This window comes from Pelecanus crispus, chromosome 2, assembly GCF_030463565.1.
Source record: "Pelecanus crispus isolate bPelCri1 chromosome 2, bPelCri1.pri, whole genome shotgun sequence".
NCBI classification, from domain to species: Eukaryota; Metazoa; Chordata; class Aves; order Pelecaniformes; family Pelecanidae; genus Pelecanus; species Pelecanus crispus.
In genome coordinates this window covers 118,700,006-118,724,919 of record NC_134644.1, presented here as the reverse complement: position 1 = coordinate 118,724,919, position 24,914 = coordinate 118,700,006, and the positions used below count along the sequence as shown (strand labels likewise).

Here is a 24,914-nt window from a genome sequence, read left to right as displayed (position 1 = left end):
TTTTAAATTTACTGTAAGTTAAATTACTTATGAGACTTCTTGAGTATTTTTTTAACAGTTTTGTAGTTACAAAGGTAACACTTTCAAGAGTAGCTATAGTTTCTAATTTTCAGGAGCTATAACTGCAGCTTTTATAGAACATAAAATTTGCATAAATTATGCACCCAGGAAAAAATTGTAAAATAAAAAAAAATTAGAATTTTTATTGCAACATACCCCAGGGTTATCAAAGCTTTGTGGAATTAAGGTAACTTTTTTCGGGGAGAAGACTGGGAAGTTCCAGGCAAATAATAAACGAAGAGAATGCTCACAATTCAAAAGAAGTCTGACGTCAGGAAACACAACAATTAATGCTATTCTGCCCCCTTGCGTTAACTTTTGAGGTAGCTGCCTTACCCCCCACATCAAAAAGTTCACGTCCCTTCGTGAAGATTGCATCACATTAACCAATGCAATAGCAAAAACATAATAGAGCAGTGTCCTGACAACAGCATGGTTGGGCGATCACTGGAAATGATACAGCTGTGTGCTTCAGTTTGAAGATGATGCATTACATGTTAAAATAATACAAAATATGCACAAATCATTAATATGTTGTAACTTGCACTACCACGTGGGGGATGGGTAAAGACTTCAGTTGAAACGAGAGTGAAGCCGGCTAACTATATATGTGAGGAGCATAGAAAACAGAGGACCCGTGCTGGAGAAAAGTGAGAACCTAGAACCCAAGCTCTTATATTTGTGTTTGCCAGCTCAAACCCTTAATTGCAGCATTATCTAGATTCTTGGTTTTACCGTCTTATTTGTAACCCCCGGGGAATAAATAGGCATTAAATTTGGCCACGCTTGCACTTGAAATAAAAAGAAAGCTTTCACTGAAAGTGAGAGCCAACAAAAATATTTCCATCTCTAGAAGTCCAATTTAGAAAGAACTGGTTTAAAACCAATAAACACATCCTCACAGTGTCTTGGACACCAGGAGCCAAAGCCCCAACGTGAAAAAGATCGTCAAAGCAGCTGGATTTCACAGACGATGTAGAGATAAATGCCAGAAGTCGCGGACTGCGAATAATGAAAGGTAACTGCCATTTTAACGTGATTTTACTTCCATCATTCCCTACCTAACCCTGCCAATTCATGACGTCATTCTTCACTCAGAGGAGTAAAAGCCGCGACCCTGCTTTGAGCCGGGGGGGCCGGGCTGGGCGGTCCGGAGGTCCCTTCGCACCTCCCGCCCTTCGCAGCCGCCCCGAAACGCTCCGGAGGGGCGAAGGCTGGCTCTAACTGAGGGCCGGGCAAGGAGCTGAAGTTTTGTTAGCAGCACACGAACGAGAAAGCAATTTCATTACAACACAGTGCCGCTCGCCAGCCCGCAGAACCCCGTTTACATCTTAATTTCCTTCCAGTACCCGCCTTCCGCGGCGAGGGCAGGGCTCTTCACGCTTGCCGTTTTCGCGGAAGACTCGAGCAGCGGCCTCCAACTCTTTCATCCGTCAGCCTCCAGACTGTCTGTAAAAACAAGGCAAAGCGATGATGAAAGGCCAGCGCTCCCCCCGCTCCCCTGCGTTTCCCCGTGCCCGTCCCGGTGCCTCGGAGCAGCGGCAGAGCGCGGGGCGGGGCCGCGGGAGGCCGCTGCCCCAGGGCCCGGCTGCTCGGGCCGGCGGCGGCCGCTCCCTCAGGGCCCCGTCCCGCCGCCAACGGCGAACCGCGGCGGCCGCAACTCCCGCGGCCGCCGCTCTCGCCGGGGCCGGCCGGCGGCAAAGTTACCGAGACGCTTGGTTGAGGTTTTTTCTTCATTTCCACACACGCACCCCCCCCACACCCCCGCCCCAGTTCCTTCGTCTCTCCCACACTGTCCGGGAACTTTCGACATCGTCCTGCCAGGCACGGAGCCACCTCCTCTGCAAACAAAGCCGCTCTCGGAGCAGCGAAGGACGGGGCGGGGGAAGGAGACTCCAGCGCTTCGCCTCCGCAGGCGGCGGCGGCGGTGGCGGTAACCGAGATCCCGTCAGCGGCGCCCCGCCGCCGCCGCCAGCCCGCGCCGCCTCGCCCTCTAGCGGGGGAGAGCGGCGGCGCCGGCGGCTGGGCGTGACTTTCGGCGCTCCCCTTAGCCTGCCTGCCTGCCGGGGGGAGCCGCGAGTCAGTCCGGGAGCAGAGCTAAGCCGGGACTAACGGCGGCGCCGGGAGAAGGGACTCCGGGATTAAGGGTGCCCTCCCCCCCCCCCCCCCCGTCACCACCCCCCCGGGCAGCGGGGGAGGCGTGGGGCGTCCGTGCGGGGAAGGCGGTGCGGCCCCGGGGGCGAGGGCAGCGGTGCGGCCGGAGGAAGGCAGGCAGCCCCTTGGCCACTTCGCACCCCTCTTTCCCTTGCCCTTAAAAGCGGCGAGCGGGCGAGGAGGGGAAAAGAACCCGCGGGGCACCAAGTGGGGGAGTCCGGCTGCCCCCTCCCCGCCTGCCCCACGGACTGGAGGGGGGCGCCTCCTACTTTGGCAAACACTTTGGCACTTTGCTGGATCCGGAGCAGGAAGGGGTGGAAATATGGGGAAAGTTGGAACTTGCCTGGTTACTTTGGCCGGACTTTTGCTGGCGGCGGGAGCGCAGACGTTCACAGGTAAGGAGCCGCCTCGCCTGCCGCGGAGCCGGGCAGCGCTCCCGCGGGCGGGGGCGGGGGCAAGCGGGGCGGCGCGGCGGTTTCGGAGGCGGTTGGGTTTTGGGTTTGTGGGGTTTTTTTTTGGGGTTTTTTTTTTCCTTCTTTTTTTTTTTTTTTCCCCGTCCCCCTGGCGGGGCTGACACTTCGGAGCCGCTGCGTACGGGGAGGGGGGGGGAAGCGTCCGGCGGCGGCGGCGGGACGCCGTTAGGTTTGCGCCCCTGTGCCCTGACGGCGAGGCCGCTGAGGGGAAGGGCGGGAGGCTGGCGGGGCTGGGGCGGCCCCAGGGCAGGGCTGGAGGCACCGGCGGGACTCGGGCTGACTCCGGCGTTTCTCCGCCGCCGACTTCCCGAAAGTTTCCCGCTGCCCCGGCGCGGGAGGCGGAGGAGCGAGGTGAGGTGAGCCGCCGCCGCCGCCGCGCCCCCGCCTCCCCCTCGGCCGCCGCTCCGCCCGGCGACGGGGAAGGAGAACTTGGGGTGCCCGCCGGAGGGGCCGGCGGGAGCCCCGCCGCCCTGCCTGCCTGCCTCGCCCCGCCGGTTCCTCCCCGCTCGCCCCCGCAGCTCCACGCCTTTCGCGGTGCCCCTAGGTGCGGCTGCGAAGCGCCGGTAGAGCCGGGGGTTAAAGCCCCGGCCCCTCGTTTTCTGCAGCCCGCCACATCGCCACCTCGGAGGGCAGGGCAGGAGCTGCCCGCCGCTGCGGGGTGTCAGGGTTCGCATCCAGCCAGGAGGCCGGCGAAGTGCTCCATCAGCAGCGTTCTTCTGGTCCCTGAAGTCCAGGAACTGCAGATAGTTATCTTGGTCTCGAGTCCTCTGCCTCTGCACCCCTGCCCTATTTATATGTTGAAGAAACCCATAATTTTAGACAGCAGTTTGGATTGTGAAATAGTTCTGTGTGCTTCGCTGCAGAGAGTAACTTCAGATTTTTTTGTTTGTTTTGTTCCTAACATGAACCGAGTGCAACAGCAAAGCACGTTAAATTGAAGACATCTGGTCTTCAGTTCATGCAAAGTGTGCTTTGATCTGGTGGGAAGCAATACTTTTGACTTTCCTTGTTGCTCAGGCTGCAGAATAATTTATATTTTGTACATTACGTGTTGCTTCTGTGCTGTACTGTAGCTAAACCAAGTTTTATGGCTAGGAATTGGTCTGTTTTAAAACTTTTTTAAAAATTAAAAAATTCTGGGTTTATGTTAGGTTCCAGGGACCTTTTGCATATGTAGCTGCATTTTCCCTAATTCCTCTCTAGCATTTTTAGTGCAGACGAGATGGAAGATCCCTCAGCAGAAAAATGTTTTGTACCGAGGTGATATATAACAATGATGAAATCTTTTTCCAAACACTCGTGGTAGGATGAAGCTATGCTCTGTAGTGAATTACGGAACTGAACTCATGTATATTAGCCCTATAACTCATTAATATTGGAAGTCCAGTGTCCAGACTTCAGTGACAGCTCTTGCTTTCTTAAGGTAAATCCATAACTCATTGCTGACCTGCGTGAACTTACTTCTTGTTTAAAGTTAAGCTGGGGCAACTCTTCTTCTCCTGGATATTTAAATGACTTGCGCGTGCGATATGCTGATACTATACTAGGGCCAGCATTTAAGCGCTGTTCATGTTGCTGAAGAACAATCCCACGTTAGTGTTACATTTGTATTTGTTGTGTTCATTTCCATTGCTGCACACTGTGGTAAGAACTGCGATATAAGCCACAAACAATTCAGACGTGACTTGTGCATACAGTTATTCAAAAGGTGCGATTCCAACCCTTCTGAAGTACTGAACAACAGAGGCTGCAATTGCGAAGGATGTCATGGGATGCAGAATCTGGCCTGCTTTCTCCCTGTGTGTGCATATGTACATGTATGTTAAATACTGAATGTAAAGATTATTTGTGAAGATGCACGTACAGATTTGATTTTTTCAATATTGATTCTTGGCATTCAGAACAAAATTGATGAAATTTCCATTTTTGTACTTTACCATTTGAAGTGCATGCCTGGGAGTCATTTTTGCTCAGGGGAAAAAATTGCTGTTGCTTTTGTTAAAAGCTTGATGCATCAGTGTCATAGAAATTAAATTACAGAAAAATCCGTTCTTGATTTGGGTAGTTATCTTTTGTAATAGCTGTCCCTTGTTGCAGACAAGAGTTACATGACTAATCTATAAAAAGTTTAAAAACAAACAAATAAAAAAGATACAAAACCAACTCCACACATGTTCTAAGCAAAGAATAGCAGTGGGTGAGTTAAGTAGTCTTTGGCATTTATAGTTGCATTTTTATTTTTACCCTTTTCTAAAATGACTGATTTGTTTTACAGAGATTGGTTCTAACATTATCGTCAGCTATTGTTTTATTGGAGTTTCTTATTAGAAAATAATCTTACTGAAAGATCAGATCTTGGCTTTTTAAGGCCTGGAAGCTTGCAAGTAATCTTTTGAAAGCAGCTTAACAGTTAATAACAATGAGATTTTCTCTGAGTCCTTTAACTAAAGAATTAAAAATTCTGGATTCATCAGTTCAAGAAGCAAATGGTCTTAAGAATTTGAATGCAAGAGATGTTACTGAAAACGTCTTAAATGGACAATGCTGCTTATCTTAACTTTTTTCAAGTAGCTGGGGTTTTTCTGCAAGTAGTTTTGTGGTGTTTTTTGTTGGTTTTGGTTTTTTTTCTAGTTTCTTTCTGAGAAGCTAGCACACCTTATTTAGCTGGGTTTTTTTTTATAATTTTAACATAAAGGTTATTAAGTGGGCCTATGCAACGACTGAATGCTAATGTTACAAAAGTTCCTGAAACGTGGTGTTCCTGTCATATGAAATGCTACCTGACTCCACCATGTTCCTTCTTCCATCTCCTTTGTAGATTATTTAGGCTAGGGAAAGCAATCCACTCCTGTAAGGGATTTAGGTCAAACATAGAGATGTGGAAAGTTAGAAGGGACATGGTAAGCCTAAATATTAGGCCTTACATAAAATGAAGGGTCTGGATGAGTTCTGTCAAATACCAAAATGGGGAGCTGAAATTGAAGGCAGGGAGATGTGTAATAGAATTCAGAAACTGTTTTTTATGAAGGCATCGTAAATAGATAGATGTAAATTTGCACACAGCCTGAATTCTGAAATTGGTGCTTATAACCTGAATCTGACCGAGGGAGGGCTATTAATAGGCTGTTATATTCTCTTTTGCTATAGAAAGAGACAAGGTTGTATATTAACACACTTTTTTAATGGTTTTTTACTGGTTTTAAAAGTTTTAGTTTTCCTCTGAAAGGAAGGAATGAGTCCTATTTCAGTGAGAGAGATATATGGACAGACTGACTAAAAGTGCTTGTAAGAGGCCATTCATAACGAACTTTGCACCAGGACTAGTGGCAATTATGAGAAGAACAGGAGGAAAAGTGCTGTACAAAAATTGAAAATTACTTCTCCTAGTGACTCGTAAAGGTTTTACACAGAGAATGGTAGTCCTCAAGCTATTTAATGGGTTAAAAATACAAAAACTTGCATTCTGAATAGGTGGTGTGCCTTATATTAATCTATTTCATTTTTGGCTGTAGGCAGTTGAAAAACAAGAATCACATTTTCCAAAAACAGATGTAAGGAAGAAGTTTGACATGCTGAAGTTGAAACTTACTGTCATAACGTTGATGTTTGGTGACTGCAGAGAGGGGAGATGAAAAGAAAGAATATGGGTTAAGTCTTCGTAGGTCCTATCCCAGCTGAAATGAAGCTCCTGGCAATTGGAGCAAAGTATAGAAAATAAAAAGTTTCTGGTATAATTAACTGTGTTTAAAGTTTTTGTCAGAATATTTTGTTTAAAATATTTGTCAGAATATTCAGGATCTCTGTTTGGAAGTCTTCAATAGCTACTCTGATCACTTTACCAGCAAAGAGCTCCAAGTGTGGTTATATCTCATTTTAACAAATTCTGCTTTTGCTTGCATTGCTTATTCCACCTGCTTTCCTTCCTCTCCACCCACCCATCAAGTCCGTATCCCTTCACATCCTAAGGGCAGTAACATATGCTAGTGAAAACGCAGCTTTATTAGTGGCTGACACAGTTGTCAGCTCATCAACAAAACTATTCCAGTTAAAGTTCATAGCGTGGACTTGGCCTCGTTAAACAGCGAGAGCTGTGGGGGAAGATTCTTAAACCAAACTACTCTCTGTCAGGTGAATAGGTGAATGACTTGATTTGTGTTTTACACCTAAGAGTATTCATATTTAAAATACTCCAGCAAATTAATGGAAGCATGTTGAAGAATTGGCTTCTAAATATATCTTTTTTTTTTTTTTTTTTTCTTAAACTTTTGACAGTTAGAAACAGCTGAAATAAAGTTTGTGTTCCCCTGTAAACTGGGATGTACTTCAGAATGCTTCGGGTAAAAATGAGAGCCTGTGCTTTACAAGTGGCACAGTTTGTCAAAAAAGAAGCTGTGTGGTGGGTATGTGGGTTGAATTTTAAAATTTATTTTATTTAGCTATTCTGATCTTGTTCTGGTGTCAAAAGTTAGTAATGAAACCTCATCAGAAATTGAAAATAAATTCTAAAAAATACAAGGCTGTAATAACACTGGGGAAAAAATCCGGTGATGTTTATTTGGTCTCACGATTTAGCAGTTGTCAGAATCTATGAGGAAAACAAATCACCGTGTCCTGAAACAATATAGCAGCATATAATTTATGAAAAAATAATGTATTTAGTGCTCACAGAAGGTGCTAGATTGACAGCTACAGAGACCAAATCCTCAGGCAAATCACAAAACATGCTAGGATAGTAGCTTCTGAACTCCATCTCAGTAAGTCATTTACGTCTGACCTGAAAAAATGCGGAGATCGTTTATTTTTCATGTGTGCTCGCTCATACACTGAGATGGTCAGCGAATGTGTCAACCAGCCTAGTTGCCAGTGGCCAGGGCAGTTTTACACATTACTGCTGAGCAAATCGGTTCAGTTCACAGCGTTAGATTCAGCTAGGGGAAGATAATGGGTGTAGACTTGATAGAATAAAGTCCAGTGATGTTGTGGGGTCAGGACCTGCGAACTGATCCTGTATTTCACATGTTGCAACTTCATGCTAAAGGAAATGCCATTTGAGAGGGAGATCGCTTGTGTTTTAAAGCTCGTTAGTATCACTGTCAAAGGCTTATTTGAGGTAGCTACATCACTAAGTTTTAAAGATGTTTCCCCAGAAAATGACATGCATTTATGAACCTTTCAGCTCACATTTACAACTTGTGTGTAAAGAAGTAGTTCTGAAAATTTTCCCTGGAATAAATTGTTTGCTGATGTGTGAATGCAGCTGAATTATCTGCACAATTTCTGTAGGAAAAATTGAGAGTCCTTTTTATTTCATTTGATTTTGCTGATGACTTCCAGATCTGTATTTCTGCTTTAATGTGTGATGTTACCAATGTATTAAGAAGGATTTTGAGAAACCAAAACCAATTTGAAGCATATGGTCATATATGTTGGGGGGGGAGGAAGTCTAGCAGTAGATTTTAGTATGTTCACATACTTCTTCCTGATTTTTGTAGTGTCTTAAAGAGTTTTGCCTGCTGTGATACGCTGCTGATCACTAGGTGTAGCTGCATCTCTAAATCCACTTTTCTAAGCATAGAAAGAGGAAGGGCTGTAAGCTGGGCTTTATGAGAACGTAGGTGTATTTGGAGCTGGGGAGGTGTGAAAATATATGATGGATTTTTGTGACCTAGGGAATTTTAATCCATTGGTGGCTTGTTTGCACCAGTTTGATTATAATACAAATGAACTTTTAATTACTTGTAAAAAGGCTGATTTCAGTATCAGTGTTAGTATTCAACAGAAGGATCAATGAATGCTCTAATATAACAAAAATACATAATAAAATGCATGTGGTTTAAATGCAAGGGTTATTGCTATAGAGATCTGATAAGGATCAATCAAGATGGTTAAGATATAACCTCATCTTAAAGAACAGCTTAAGTGTTGTATGAGTATATGTCTTCTCACGACCTATTGAGAAGCTTTCCGTTCCATTCAAAATAACTATTTTCAGAAATGATGTTGCTGTTAGTGTAATTTCGTACTGATTTTGGAATAATGTGTTGTGTTGGTTTTTAACACGTGACTTCCATTAATGTTACAAAGAGCTACAAAGGCTAAGTCCCCATATATACTTTAAAAAATGAAGGAAAGACATGCTTGTGCCCAGATTTCTGAGAGTGATAACAGTAAAAATAAACGTGTACTCAAGCCCCTAACGCATACTCATGCTCAGTAGTTGCAGGGAATAGGAAAAAAGTGTCTCAGCCAGAAGTGTCTGCTTCCACCGTGACTCTTTGCCACAGAAGGAGCAATGGTAGGAAACAAAGTCATGACCACATTTGTTCAAACAAATCCATGGCAGTGTTAGCAGGAAGGAGTTCTGAAAACAGGTTGGAATTAGGGTGCTTGGGGCGGGGGGGAAGTGGGAAGGAAGGTATAACGTTTTCTGGAAGAGTGTAAGAGATGAACCTTACCGGAAGAGAAGATCTTCTAGGCAAAAAGCTGAAGTCCTAAAGGCAGCTAAATTACATCTGGAAAACAGAAGTGGATTTATAATTATTCATATTTCCTTATTTTTGTCATCTTAGTTTTGAACATGTTTGTCTTTAATAATATATTCAAGGCTCGACTATGTCTTCTGACAGCTTTACGTAGCAATAGTTGGTTATCTTTACACATATGATTAAGTGTAATGATGTTAATGAATCTTTAATTTTTTTCTGTGGAATGGTGTAAAACCAACATTTTGCTTATGAGTGTGTTTGTTTTCCCTCTCCTCCCCATGTGTAATATGCCCTGATTTAGAGAGCAGTAAGTTTTGGTTACAGTAGGGTTTATTCAGTGGTAGATTGGCTTTTTTTTTTTTTAAATCTTCTTCAGTGTTAAGCTATTATAAATATCTTTTACAGCACTGTTTTGTTAATCACAAGAAATGTGTTTTTGCTCTGGAATAACTAACAGCTAATTACCTCTTTCATCACTTTAGCTCTTCATCTTCTAGGAGAATGAAATAGAGCATCACGTGCCGGTATGAGAGCAGGGGTTTTTTGGGGTTTTGTTTGTTTAGGTTTGGTGTGGTGGTGTGTTTTTTTTTTTTTTTTTTTTTTGAGTTTTACAGCCCAGTTATTTTGGCGAAGTTTTCAGAAAGATCGTGCTTTATTACCTTGATTCCTATTGTCTCTTTTATCCTTAACTCTAAAATCAAATCTTGTTTAGACTCTTTTATTTCTGAAAGTAATATACTGGATAGAATACTTCTGTGTGCAGATTGAGGAGGATATTACAGGAGTTTCTGTGCACTTTCAGGTGGATGGATAGTGGACCAGTAATGTCTTGAGGTTTTTGTAATGGAGCTGTTCTTACAGGTAAATGAATAGAGAGGCTTTTCACATTTATTTTCCTGGTGAATATAGACTAGACTGAGTAAATATTTTCCATCCATGATGTGCACTTCTGTACTTGTGTATATGATTGTAATCTATGCACTAGTTTGTATGCCCGTGACTTAAAAGTTGATGACTTACTACCCTTTAGCAGACTTTTCCATTTTTCATGGTGTACTCACAGGAGAGGTGGTTGCAGGAGGGTTGTATTCCCCCCCCACCACCACCTTTTTCTTCTCCCTCTAAGGTCAAACAGTTCCTTATTTTGGGAGCTGATGCTTAGTAATTCTACTATTGCTGATACAGTAATTTATGACCAAAAAATGGTCGTCTACATGCACATCTTAAAGTTTTGATTCCCAAGTCTACATAGCTTCTGAGGGTATGCAGAGAAAATGGATCTCCAGTTTTGAAAAAAGAATGTTACGACGTTGTATCTCAAGCAGAGGGTGAGATTTCCTAAAGGGATTCACACTGTCCTCTACCTGCATAGAAACTCCCATTCGTCTCACTTGCTGCTGTTTTCATGTTGGCGGCTTTTTCCTGGTTTAACAAACAGTTCAGCTACCAGTTGCAAACAAACATGCAAGTCAATTGCCATCTCAATGAACTGTGTTAGGCCCCAGATCAGACATAACTGTTTCGTCTGTAGTTGTTTGGTATAGTTGCTGTTTCTTCTTACGTGATTTGCGTATTTGTTTAGTTTGAAAAGAAAAATTTCATTATTCCCTCTTCCATCCTTCTAGTAAATAAAATCACTGCGAGAAGTTCAGTGTTTCCTAACAACTCTACAGCCTGTGCTCACAGGCTTGGTAGATACTTGCGAGGAAATATGTTTGTTTCAAGGTTTGACACTGTTTGCATATCTGTATAGGACTATACATAATCTTACAATTACTGTGATGTTTCTATCAATCAGTATAATTCAGGATCAGCAATGTTCTGATGATTACAATTTTTGGAAGTTATTACTGTTTTGATAGTGTCAGATGTCTTTTACTTAACTGTTTTAAGATGTGTCATATAATCTGAACCAGGAAATTATTTTCTCTCAGTGGAACTTTCTGAGCCTGGAGATTTTTCTGGTTCCACGTTGGAATGACATAGCCTAACATGAATCATACCACTGGAGCACAGCATGAAAAAGACAGATATATATTTTAACTCCTGTTGTAATAGTCAGTTGCTTAGTGATCAGAACTCCTACATAGGTGTGGGAGACCTGGATCTGAGTCTGTGTTCTGGCATTTGACTGTGACATGGGTGAGAATCTTCATAGCCAGGCTTTTCTGTTCTTTTTGTGGGGCTTTGTTTCATTTTGACCAGTAGGATTTTTTTTTTTCATGGTTGAGAAATCTGCTAAATTTCTATTGGAAAAAAAAAGTGACAGTTCAGAACCCCCCCCAGCATATTTAGAGAAAATCTACAGCAGTCACTTGTCACCAACTGTAACTTCACTTTTCCCTAGAAACTCAACAATGTGCTTAAATACTGTCACATGTTTAGGAGATAGAGACAGTTGCGGACATTTCCAGGAACCATAGTACTCGGTGGGGTAGTTCTTATGTTAATGACTGAGAATTACTATAGCCTTTTTTCCTTTAATGTTACCTTTTCTGAATTCTGCAGAGCAGATGAAGATTATTTTACAAAGCACTGCATTCAACACTTTAATATAAGCACTTTACATAACACATCACTTAAGCTGTTTTTCTTTTTAACTTCTGCAGAGACAGCTATTACTGAAGTAATTTCTCAGTTATGTAAGATAAATTGTTGTCCCAGTAATAATTTTAAGGCACTGTGCAGTTGATGCCCTCTTTAATGTGTCTGAGGGATGTCATCTTGATTCAGTCCTAGCTCAGGAGAAAACTGTTGCAAGCAACTTTCTAAATATGGAAGCAACCTTTTGGGGTTAGGTCTGTGAGTGTCACGAGAAACCAACAAAACCAAAACACAAAGTTAATATTTATTTAAAACCTTAGAAGTTGAAAATGCGAAATGGAAGCCTGTATGTTGCCCAACATTACTACCCTCTGTTTATAGTGACAGCAAAGCACATGGATTGAAGACCACATATAAAGTTCATGAGGTGTGTTTTACTTGTTTTTACTTTAAGAATTGTTGTTAGAATTGCCTACCTAAATCTAGGCTAGTAAGGGATTTATGTGAATTAGCCTAGCATTTTCATTTGGGGATTTGGAAAATGCTGGACTTTGACTTTTATTTATATAGCAGTGTTTGAGACAAGCACACACCCTTTAGAGCAAATATGCATTGAAATTGCATAGGGTCCAGGAGCCCAAGGCAAGTTGAAATACACTCTTGACAAATAAAAAACTGGTTTCTGCAGCAGCTCTGCAGCAACAGCGGACATGGATTGGGGTTTTTAAGTGAGTCTCACAGAGGCTTCAGAGCTGGATTTTTAGATGTACAATTACATACCAAAAAGTCATTTTGTCCGCTAGAATCTGTTACTTTGCATCCTGAATATTGGAGTTAAATGTTGCCCGCTTTAAAAGCTTCACAGGACCACAAAAAGGTGTGAACATAAAAAGCCTTAAAATTTTCTTCAAGTTGTAGCCTAAGCGTAAGATTAGCCATGCAGGGAAAGGATGTGGAAATAACCCCTTAAGAATAATATTGTCGAGCTACTTCTGTTCTGTTTTCAACCATAGACATACTACTGTGCTTGTGGGTTGATTCACTGGCAGATCCATTGCTGAATGTGCACTTCAGCCTTACTCACCTGCGCCTTTGTCATATAGTGGACTTGCAGTCTTGAAGTGCAGATAGTAATTTTGAGTTGGGAGTAGGGGTGAAGCCTTAGGTATTGGACATGTTCAGACTGAGAAGCTCAGATAAAGACTGTCTGGGCTTGGTCTAGCTGTATTGCCAGGGTTGCTTCAAGGGGAATTAGGGAGCATAAACTGTGCATGCATTGTCTACTGCTTTTGAAATTCTTTCTCTGATTTCTACAGAGGAACAGATGCAGCCTTTGGAAATCTGAATCCTTATTTTGAAAGATACCTGTTATGACTCGGTGACGAATGGAAACAGAAAGCAGCTGTGGACTCATTCTGGCATCAGCCATGAACTGCTTTGGAGGTTTTGGTTACATGTGATGGGTTGCAGTTTAGGCTGCAACATGGAAGCTTGTATTTTAAAAGTTATTGCTTGTCTGGCAGTTCTGTTGCATTCATTACAAAAATGGAGTTAGTTTCTGATGTGTAGCCCAAACTCAAAGACTTTGTAATGAAAACTGTCCGTATTTTTGAAGATCTCAATTTCAAAACGAATATAAACTCATGGCTTCCTGAATTGGTCCACAGTAAATCTGCCTCAGTGAAGTAGTATTTGACAGGCTTGTTTGCTTCAAATCAATGCTCGTAGTGGGTGGATCACAGAAGTTTTGCAAACCACAGTCTGGGAACCACTCACTCACTGTGAGTGAGAAATCACACTTTTCCAGAACTGGCTCTGTTAAAGTCTTCACAAACAGCAGCGTGCCATGCTAGACTTGCAGCACTGAAAAATTAATTCTGGCTTGTATGCCAGAATTAGATGATGTGTATTTCTGGACCTTTGGGAGCAGAACTGCAAAAAAATCAGATCTGCGTGCTTGAAACTGGGATTGAGCAAATAACGTGACATTCACCAGCAACCCCATTCACATGATTTCAGTGCTTTGACTCTATGCAGTGGTCTAGCAATAAAAGAAAGAATTGGCCAATTACAGTAATCTGCTAGAGCTGTGTACTCTGGAATTTTGTGCAGAGGAAGAGGGAGGGTTCTTGGCTGCTCTCAGTTCCATCTAAAATTGCACTTCAGTACCATCTATTTCATAACAAATAACATACATATTTAACAAAGCTGTTAACCACCAGGTCATCTTTAAGAATATATTGCTTACCTGCCCCCTCCTGTGCTTTCTCCACCTCCTTTTCTCTGTTCATGTCTGCTCCTCATCACTATGTTCCACAAATAATTTGTGCCTTCCTCTTGCCACCTCCGTCCTTTGGGCAGCTGTGACTGAGCTGAGACAAGAGCTGAGATTGGAGGATGGTAGCTCTGATTTAGGATATCCTGTGGTTCCATGGGCCACTCTGTTGCTCTTACAGTTTGGAGATCTATGTGCACATTTTGAGAAAGCCCCAGAGCCTCTGGAGGGGCTATGACAGAAGCTTGGGGATACAACTCCTGACTGCCTGAGTATTATTCGTAACTAGTTAGGTTTTTTGCTCCCCCCCCCCCCCCCCGATAAATAAGATCAACATGGTCCTGTGCATATGCTAACACACATGCCAGCAAAGCATGTGCTTACTTATAAGTACTGTAAGTGAGTGAAGTCTTACTTTGCACTGAGTGCAGTCACACTGAACACTTGATAGAAACAGCAGGCAGTGCTAGTGGAAAATGAGCTACTGTGGCCAGATCTAGATTTCAGACCAGATGGACGTTATTCATAATATTTGGGTGTGAATGGCTTTTACTAGAGTGTGAAGTAAACTGATGAAGATTTTTCTGTTTGTTTGTTTTTCAAGCTCAAAAGAATTAGTAATACTGGCACTACTTATACAAACACAAGCTCAAAACCTAAAGATGAATACAGCCAGTTTTGGGTGTACTATGAAAGTAATTACAAAAAGCTCCTGTTGACACAATAATAGCAAGTAAATCGGGTGTTAACACAAGTCAGCATGAACACACCAATATCAGCATTTTGTAGAAATGTAGTTACACTTATAGTTTTCTGGAAATGTAACAGCGCTTTTTGGACACAGGAATTGAAATTGTAGTTCTTGGTAGAGTGTTTTTTTTTCCTACTCGGACTGCCTTTGAAAATTCACCTGGAATATTTTTTCTGCGTGGGCAAAGTGCCATTAAGCAGTATGCTAGAGGTATCAGCTCTTTTCTAAATCCTTTGAGCACTGTTTATGGGGACAAGGTGACTGATGCAGAATCTTGTATTACATACGTCTGATTCCTTTCTTAGTAGGTATAGAATAAATATTGTATGCAAAGATTTAGAAAATGGTTTCTTCTTTATTCAAATCCTGCAGTTAAATGTTGCATAATACCCATACCTTGGGTTAACCTGTGTTTTGTCCATGCTGACATGTTAATTCTAGCCCTTGTTTTTATATGTACTTCTAATGCATATAAATGCATATGCAATGTATTCTGTGCTATCAGTACATGTTTTTAGGAGTTAAAATTGTGCTTTAAGATGAGCTCGAATGTTCCCACTCTGTACTTACTGTGCAAATTATTAAGGTGGTTCCTATTGATGAAAGTTCAATGTATGAGCAGGTTGCTGGTCATGCTCACATCATTCTGTACAATGCAATGGATGTTCTGCTGTGCAGAAGCTGAAGTGGTCTATTAAAGCATTCCAGTTTTCACTCCATACTGAGAGCAGAAGATTCCTTCTTAATCCTCATATGGCTGATGTCTCTGCTGGAGTGTTAATAGATAGTCTAATTTGTGAGCTAAATTACTAATTGTATTATGAGTCTAAACCTTATTAAGCCTTTTGTGTAGAATTAGATCACAGAGCTTTGGGAAGCTGAATACTGGTTGGGTTCTGTCTCTTTAATGACAGGAGCAAGTATTACTGGCATCTTTCGTTCAGAGCTGCATAGCTTTGAGCCTGCAACTGATTTCTTTTGCTGCCTTCTCCAGTATTGACAGAATCCTAAGTTTGAAAAGCAGGGTGACTTTGAGAGTAGTTGAAGATTTCCAAGCAGGGTCTCAGTTACCTGAAAGAGTGAGAGTCCGTGTCTAGCTGAGGTGAGGCCATGATTGGGAATGTAAAAGGGGTACTCAGATCTTGTGTGTACACACTGTGTGGAGGTTCAGCTATGTGGGAATTGTTGAAATTGTGCAAAATATTTAAAATGGCTGCAGTTAATATAACAGCATAATGAGTTTGCTGGAGGTATATTCCTGTAAGAGTTCAGGTAGATGAACTCTTAACTTCAGCAAATCACTTGAGTTAGATTTTTGTTTCCAAAGATGTTCACCACCCAACTAGAGTTGGAGGATACTTCCCTTATTGCTCAGCTGTGCTGCTAGATTTCATGAGCACGCCTCATCTGTTTCTGTTTGCAAATCTAGCTGGGTCAACTGAGACTATTTTCAGAGGTGGTTCATCCTCCCCACTCTGACTTTGCACTGGAGTCAGCCTGCTAATGCAGCCTGGTTGGAGATGGAGCTGATTGCCTCCAGCGGTGGATCAGTAATAAACAAAGTGGGACTTAATGGATTTTGACATCACTTGCAATAAATTTTTATGTTGCTGTGGAAGATGGCTGTGAACTATAGTGCCTTTGATACAGGAATATTGCACCCGTGGTAATTCATTTTCTTTAAGAGAAAATATTCACAGCTGCTCCATACATTTTCCTGTGTATACATGAGATAGAATTGCAATGGTGTCAAGTTTTACTCTATACGCTTTACTGTATACACAACAGCACTCTAAGCTGTTGTGAGAAGCTGTCTTTATTTTACACCGGAAGCTATCAGGGCCTTGTATGTAATTAATGGCTTTGCTTTTTACTGTTTAAATTAATGGCATTTGAAATGCATGGACAATAAATGAAAATAATAGGATATATAGCTTGTGTCACATCATCTTATATTTTTAAAGAGCTTTTTCTATTTCTGCATCACATTTAGTAATATACTTTGTGGAGTATATTAATAAACAATCTGGTGTCTGTCCTGAGAGAGAGAAAATTTGGAACTTTCTGCATTACTCTGTTCAACATGTATTGGTTCTCTTAACCTACACACAGTGTATTTATTACGTTACTGGGAGTAGAGCAGCCAAAAGTCATTGCGAAGTGCTAATTGTCTTCAGGTGTGTCTGTAGAAGCCTATTTGTTAGGGGTTTCTGTGTAGCTCCCAAACCGATTATCATGCTTATTAAAGTATTTTGGTAGGTGAATAGTTTTTGAGAGAGTTTTTGTATGTTTTAAAAAAATATTCTAGTATTTACTTATTCAAATGCAGTATATCTTGAGACCAAAGCTTAAGAGCACTGCATTCTAAATTTCTGCAGAAGGGGGGCAATCATGCTGAAACTCACAATTTACCTTATCTACCTTGTGGTAAGAAATGCAATTTGCACTGGCTTAGATTTGCAGATGGAATAATTTTGGGATATAAGAATGACAGGACTTCAGAGCTTTTTGCATACTTTGTCAGAGGCGTGGCTAGGAGTGTAATGATTGTACCAAATCACAGAATCGTTTAGGTTGGAAAAGACCTTTAAGATCATCCAGTCCAACCATTAACCTACACTACCAAGTCTACACTAAACCAATCAAGGGTAGACTAGACTAAACCATGTCCCAAAGTGCCACATCTACCTGCTTTTTGAACGCTTCCAGGGATGGTGACTCCACCACCTCTCTGGGCAGCCTGTTTCAATGCTTGACAACCCTTTCCGTAAAGAAGTTTTTCCTAATATCCAACCTAAACCTCCCCTGGCGCAGCTTGAGCCCAGGCTGAGGCTGCTTGAGGCTGCTTCCTCTGTAGAAGAGACTAATGCAGGTCATTGAGGCACATACTTTGTTAGGAAGGCTGAACTAATGTTATAAACCTTACAGGCCTAACCTGATGTCCGGGGAGGGACTAAAGCAATATACCGTATATGTATTTAAAAAGACAAATCAATTAACTGTGTGCCCATCCTGAGAGCTCTAGTCCCTTGTAAGAAAGAATTTCACACCCCTGGCCTTGCTTTCTGTCAGGTAAAGCACAGGTGGATGTTATCCAGGAAACTGGATATCTTGCTGTTCCCTTGTGTTGACACTGGTTTGTAGATTGACCAGAAAGATGCTGTTTCTGGTTGACTTAGGTGTGTATTAGCAAGAAAGGACAGACTAGGGTGCGAAGACCCTCTATATCCACATCTCTGCCTACTCGCTGTCTTTTCCTCCATCTCTAGACTGTGCTTAAAAAGTACTTTATGAAGTGCGTCTTTCTACTCTGATTTTGTTAAATAATATCGGTAATTTTCTTAGCCTGGCCTTGATTGGTTTTATTTATTTGTGGGGTTTGTTTGATTTTGTCTTTTCCCTTAGGATATGACGCGGTAACTGAACATTGGTAGCACTCCTGTGGGGTTTTTTTCTGTGCTTTTTGTACAAGAGCCCAGGTTCCCATAGAAAATGGGAAGAGCAAATTAGAAGGGTCAGTGTCATTTCACATCACTAATAAGTACAAGTGTCTTTTACTGGAGATAGTACAACAGAAAACCGAGCATTGAGTCATGCTTTGTATCTTTCTGGGGTGGTAGCACTGTGTGTAACAGCTTCCTTTCCAACTGCAACTACTGATTTAAACAAATAATTAAGTGGCCTGTTAATTGATTTTGGAGAACTTGTATGCTTGAATGTATTCTTATGCTATTCCTGGATGTGGAGAATGGAATATGGATCGCATGTGTTCAAATGGTAGCATTTTTAATTTTTATATTCTCTTTGGTGTTCTTCAAAGCATTTCAGACATGGTGCCTGAGATTAAAATAATCTGATAACTAGGTGTGAAAAATTACCTGCACGGAAGTTTTTGCTGCTGTTTTGTCACTTCTTGAAGCTGGGAGGGAAGTAGGTTCTGGTAAATAGCAGGGGGCCCTGAAAGCCACAGGTATGGAGTAGCTGTGGAGTTTGGTGGTCATGAGGGTCTCTGTACATTTCTGCATGTGATGACTTTATCTACTTAATGAACTGGGATAGAAATAAAATTTCAGAATATGAGCTTTAGTAAATATGCCCTTTGAACCTTCAACACAAGCAGCTGATGATGTTGGGAGAGTACATAAGAGGTAGGGCACTTCCATAACACGGAATCATAATTTGAACAAAACTTGTCCTGAACTCAGTAACCACGTGCCCATCTGGATTACACCCTAGTCTGCAACTGGTCCATGTCATTAATCTTGATCAGGATGGTCCCACCTTGCTATCATAGAGCCTGGACTTAAGTTTTGAGATCTTCTTTGGGCAAAAGTTACCCCATCCACAACCTACTCTGTCTTTTTACAGAGCATCCACTCTAGCACAGCTTACTTCTTCCTACTGCTGCTCTATAGCGTGAGTTTACTTTATGTTCCTTCCTTCCCGCTTTTGATACCTGCCTCATTTCTACATCTGGTCCTCCGACAGTGGTGGGAGCAGCACAGTTAATCTGGTTTGGATTGTAGCTATCTGGGAAGGGGGAGACTTATGGGGGCTTAAAGAGAAAACTATCTGTCCCCTGTTAGGTTGTGCCCATCCAGTGGGCAATGACATACCAGTGATTCAAGTTGGGAATGAACAGTTTGGGCTTTGACTAAGTTGTGTGGTTCCCCCCGCACCCTTTTTTCCCCTGTAAATAAAGTTTTGTGATTATGAGGGAGGGGATGGGAGGACACTTGTGAGATAACTACCTGCTTTACAGTGCTAATTACGGTATATATTACATATTAATAGGGAACTTTCTGTTGCCACAGGCAGAAGCTCCCAGTGGGAGGTACAGGAGAAAGCTGTTTCAGAAGCAGAGAGCAATTTAGAAACCTGGCTCTGCTCTTGTGCGTGGCAGCACGGGAGCTGGTACTGTTCGTGGGAGCTGGGAGGGCTGCTCTGACAAACCTTGAAGCATTGCATCTTTGCCAGGGGAGAAGCTAGTGCTGTACTGGCTCAGGGCGAACTAAGCTTTGAGCTAGGGAATGTGTTCTAGAAGTTTTCCAGGGATTACTACCACTGTCACTGCGTGAAATGTAGGGACAGTTTGTGCACGGACATGAAGCTTTATAAAAGCATTGCAAACTAAGAGCTTTTCAGAGTACATTTAGTTGCAGTGCTTTTCTGCTTAGACTTGGTTATGGTTTCCTGTATTGCATTTATGCTGTGGGAGTTTGAGAGCTGTGGCCTTGGTGTTTATTCCTGAAGGAGGGAACACTTGTATATTTCTAAAAAAAAAAAAAGGGGGGGGGGGGGGGAGAAAAAAGCATAACTGTGTGGTTGTTATGTTAAATGAATTTTAAAGCTGGTGAGAAGAGGCATTCAGAGATGAGAATGCTTGGGGGGAGAAATGAAAGCACATTGAAGCTGTTTCCCCTTGAGGGCTTTAGGCAGGATTGAGAAGTGGTGCATACTGAAGCCTTGTTTATAGTCTTTCACTTACTGTTAATAAAACAGGGATGTTCTAAAAGGTTTCCATAATTAAAATGCAGTCCTTGAGTGTAGTGCATTTTCAGAGTGGTCTAAAGCCCTGCTGCCTCTCAGACTGCTTAAATAATTATTTATAAAAAATGCTGCAGTGGACTTAGCGTTTTGAAGTTGTTTTCAATCAGAATGATGTTAGAAATGTAGGGTATTGAATAAATGAAAATAGACCTTATGGGGAAGCTGATAAGTGTACAAATTGACTGGTTAGTAACTAATTACCAGTATAGAGATTGTTTTTTGCCTTCTCTTTTTTTTTTTTTCTTAATTGGCTGAATATTAATAAATCTGGTTTATTTCTGGAAAACAGCAAGTTTTAATGGTCTGGCAGAAATTCATAATAAAAAAGCTAAAGAATTAGCATAATAAATAATTATTGCTTCCAGGGTTTTTATTGTTAAGATAATAAAATGTTAAAAAGCAAACCACTTGAGTAGAAAGTAATTGCACTGACAAGCACCACACAGCTAGCATTCACAATAAAGTAAACCTTCCCTCAATGTCAACCTGATTTGCTATCCACATAAATGCTTCCTCACATTATGGAAATGTGCTTTTTCTATCAACAGAAAAGAATAAAACTGTAGGCATCTAATTAATCTTGTCTGACATTTGATTTCATACTCAGGTTAAAACATGAGGCAGGTGGGTCTGTCCCCCCCCATGTGCATGACCACAGGCAAATCTCTCCATTAATGTCAAGCTGCATCTGTGTGTCTGTGTCTCTGCCACATGTCAGTCATTAATGCATTAGTGTTGCTTGTATTTGATTCATATGCACCAGTTTTCTTGTCTGGAGGGCTTGGTAAATAGGGAACTGCAAGGCTTCAGCTACACATCACAAGCGTTTCACCTTGACCCTCCCTGTAAAGGAAGAGGGACTCGACTCTGTAGGAGAAGGATTAGAAGCGGTAATTTGTAGCATAGGGAATTTCCGAGTTGGTATGATCAAGTAGAAGAAAGAAGCAAAACCCAATTTGGCTTTGACATTTTTATTGATTAAGAGTGCTCTTGTTAAAGACTAAGAACTTTTTATAATGCCTAACTGTATTACCTGCAGTAGTTTAGACTTGTTGATGGCAGGATTGTTTTTCTAAAGTGCACAGAAAAACTCTACAAGAATAGTTAGATGCATTATGGGTATTTTATTTTCTGAAATTCTAGTTAATGGTTTCTGCCAGAGGCAGCGTGCAGCACTTGAAAACATGGTGGTTTGACCTTGTATGCTAAAACCTGTGTAACTCTGTTGTATTTTTACATACTTAGGTAGTACAGACATTTAAAAGGACACAGTTAAGAACTTAGATCTAAGTAGTAGACTCTGCTTGTTCTTAAAAGTGATAACCTTAAGTGGTTTCATACTTAAAAGTTAGCAAACTGAAAAATATCTTCATGAACAGTTTATGTATTAAAATACTTTCCTGTAGTGTTTGCATGCAAAATCCTGTTGTGTTGGGAAATAAATATTTGCTTATGAAGTCAAAAAGTAATAAGAAGCATCAGTTTTGTTTTGCTGACTAAATGCAGCCAGTAAGAGCATCACTGGTGAAGAACATCTGATTTTGTTCTTTTATTTGTATTTTTTAAAAGTTAACTTCTAAACTTTTGTTACTAGTCTAGACTTTTTGTTTCTGTCTACTACATAGTAAGTGTGAGTGAAATGGCTTTTCTCTGCATTCTGCATAAAATGCTGTTTGGAAGAAGTGGTGTACAGCAGCTCCTAGCCATATCTGTGTAGCAGCCCATTCTGTAAATCACTTATTAAAGGTGCTGAAAAATCCTTAAAAAACCAAAAGTGTACTACATCAAACAAAAATGCACACATATACAACTTTGATGTTTATGCCAAATTGGTTATTTATGAATAGTATGTTACCAGACATTAATAGGCAAAAATTGTAAATGAGAGATGTTCTCATTATGATGAGCACTGCATTGAGTAGGTGGGTACTTCACATCTCATCTCACCTGCTTTGAACAGTGACAGGTAGAATCTGATGCCAGGGGAATTAGCAGAGAGACCTAAAAAGAGAGAGAGGTACTCGTGATTGACTGTGGCTTTCCCTCTGGTGTGTTGGTGCTTGGTTTGACTGTTTTCCTGTAATCTTGAAAGGCAGCCTCACCAGATGGAGGTAGAAGAGGGAGCCAGGGAATACCACTACCTGCTAAATCAGTCTTGACTACAAGGTTCTTGCTGTCAGCTTTTCCCTGGATGTTTCTTCACAGACTTTGCCTTCAAGAAGCAGGACTAGAAACCAAGAGGAGGAGCAGTAACACAGCTTTGGTCCATGCTTACTAATTTTCTCCACCTCACAGAATAAATATTGCTGTTCGAACAGCTTTTTAAGAGACTCTGAAATGCAGATGTGGAGTTGGAGAGGTGCCTTTCTGCTCAATACCCCACATAGATAAAAGCAGCAGATTTTGCTAAGAGATGGGTTGTAATGGTTTGCATTTATGTGCTGCAGTTTCGTTTCTTTTCTTGGAAGGGATTAGAGTCACCGAACAGTTGAAGTAGGAAGAAGCTTCTGTAGATTGTCCAGCCTAACCCGCTGCTTGGCGCAGAGCACTAGCTTCAAAGCTAGATCATGTTGCTCAGGGCCTTGTCTTGTTGAGTTTTGAGTATCTTTTAAGGGTAGAGGGAGATTCCACAACCTCTCTGTGTTATATAAACTTGTAAAATATGAGCCTTAAAATTTTTTCAGTATGGTAGCACAATATTTTTATGCAAGAGAAAAAGTTTACTGAGAGAAGATATTCCAGAGTATATGAAAACATAAAAGGGAAAAGCTAAAGGATTTTTTTTAGGCTTCTGAATGCATCTGTCAGGAAGGTTTTTCTAAATACTTTTACACAGTGTTGACAGATACTTTTAAGGGTGCCAGTAATGTAAACTCCTGTTGCTTTCTGTCTTGTTCTGTTCAGAATGAATATGGTTGTACCAGTGACCACTTCTGATTGTGTTACTTTTCAAATAATAAAATGATGACTTATAATAAAGTAAGAGATAGTCATTCCAGAAAACATTTTAATTTGGTTTTCAAATTCGCATAGCTTAAAGGCATACAGTTAACTACTTCCATAGCTGAAATTTGCATTGTATGGTACCAGCATTCTTGTCCAGTAACAGAGAATACTGGAGCTCTCCCTAATGTAGATGCTTTTTTTTTTTTTTTTTTTTTTTAATTAAAAACTTCAGCAAAGTGAAAATACACACCGATGCTAAACACAAAGCAAATTGCAGAACCTCTAAAACGAGAAAGATTTATTAAAAAAAAAATCCCTGCAGAGGGAAATTAGTAGTTGAAGGATAAGAACTACAGGTTTTTAACTAAGTTTTGTCCCAGTTAACATTGGCAGGGAAAGAAGTGTTGTTAAGTCTTAACTTTGGGACTCCTTGGAGAGTTTTAAAACAGTGGAAGGAAGGAGAAGTGATGTCTCTATAGAAGTTTGTGGAAAGGAACAGGCAGCACAAACACATTTTGCTGGTGTAGGGGAATTAGAGATTGTTATGCTGTGTCCAAAGATTTTTTCCTATACTTTTTTTTTTCTTAATTAAACTGTTGTTGACTTTCATTTCAATTGGGTTCTATTAATTCCAAGTGCTGTAGAAACCTAAACCTTTCTTTTTGTTTGGAGACCAAATTAAGAAAGACTTGGAGAAATGGGCCTGACTAGACATGCTTTGGATCCCAGGCATGCTGGTATTCACAGGGGTATTGGTTCATTTGAGACTTACGTAACCTTAAGTCTCCATTTCTGTCCTCTTTCCTTATTTATCCTTTTAGCAATAAATTTTGTTCTTGCCAGAAATGTGCGAAGTAATGAGATGACACATGTTGGTCATTTCCAGGGGATTAAAGTTCATGTTTTCAGAGAATTCTGGAGTTTATAGTCACAGTAAAAACATCTTGCTAGTAACCACTGAACAGTAAAAAGGTTATGGGTTATTCCGTGTTTAAATTAATAACCATGTCAGACTTCTAATTAGGAGTTGGTGTATTATAGCTGAGATTTCATGAATGACTAAAACAAATTTGTACCTTCTTTCTGTGTTTCGGGAATCTCAACAGGATCTGTAAAATCGACACCTGAGAATCTAGATTCCAGATGCAATTCTTACGCTGTTTAAAATGCATAGTGCTTTTTCTTTTTTTTTTTTTTCCCCCAAGTTCTTTAAAACATTGCAAAGGGTTTCCTTGTTCTTTTTGTTCAGCTAATGCTGGTTTAGCTAACAGCATGCTGATTTTGTCTTATCAGGGGATAAAATACAGAAGACTAAGTAGCACGCTTCTGTATTCAGTCATGTAGCTGCTATTATCATTTGAATCTGTGTGTACATGCATATAGGCAAATAACTGCCAATTTTAAGAACTGTCAGTTCAAAGAAGACAAAAATAAGTTTTTAAAAAACCCACTTTACACTTGCAGATCAATAGAACCGTGAATATTGCAGTTGGTGTACATAAAAGGTATCTTTGAACATTTCCCCAGAGCTAGCATATCTGACTCAGGCCAGCAGGGAAATAGAGAGAAACCTCCGAAATGTAGATCCTCTTTTTTCATTCACAGTCTCATTATTTGACACTGCCAGAGCTCAACGCACTACTCTTAGCCTTTCTTTTTCAGCATTAATGTACTTT

General features: G+C 41.1%; 1 protein-coding gene across 1 annotated transcript in view; it reads left to right on the top strand.

Moving 5' to 3' along the window:
• Positions 1-2,536: 2,536 nt before the first annotated feature.
• PTPRM (protein tyrosine phosphatase receptor type M) overlaps positions 2,537-24,914 on the top strand; it is a 509,987-nt gene continuing 487,609 nt past the window's right edge. The window contains exon 1 of the mRNA XM_075706282.1: positions 2,537-2,609. Coding sequence (XP_075562397.1) covers positions 2,537-2,609 — 73 coding nt within the window. The remainder of the gene's footprint in view (positions 2,610-24,914) is intronic.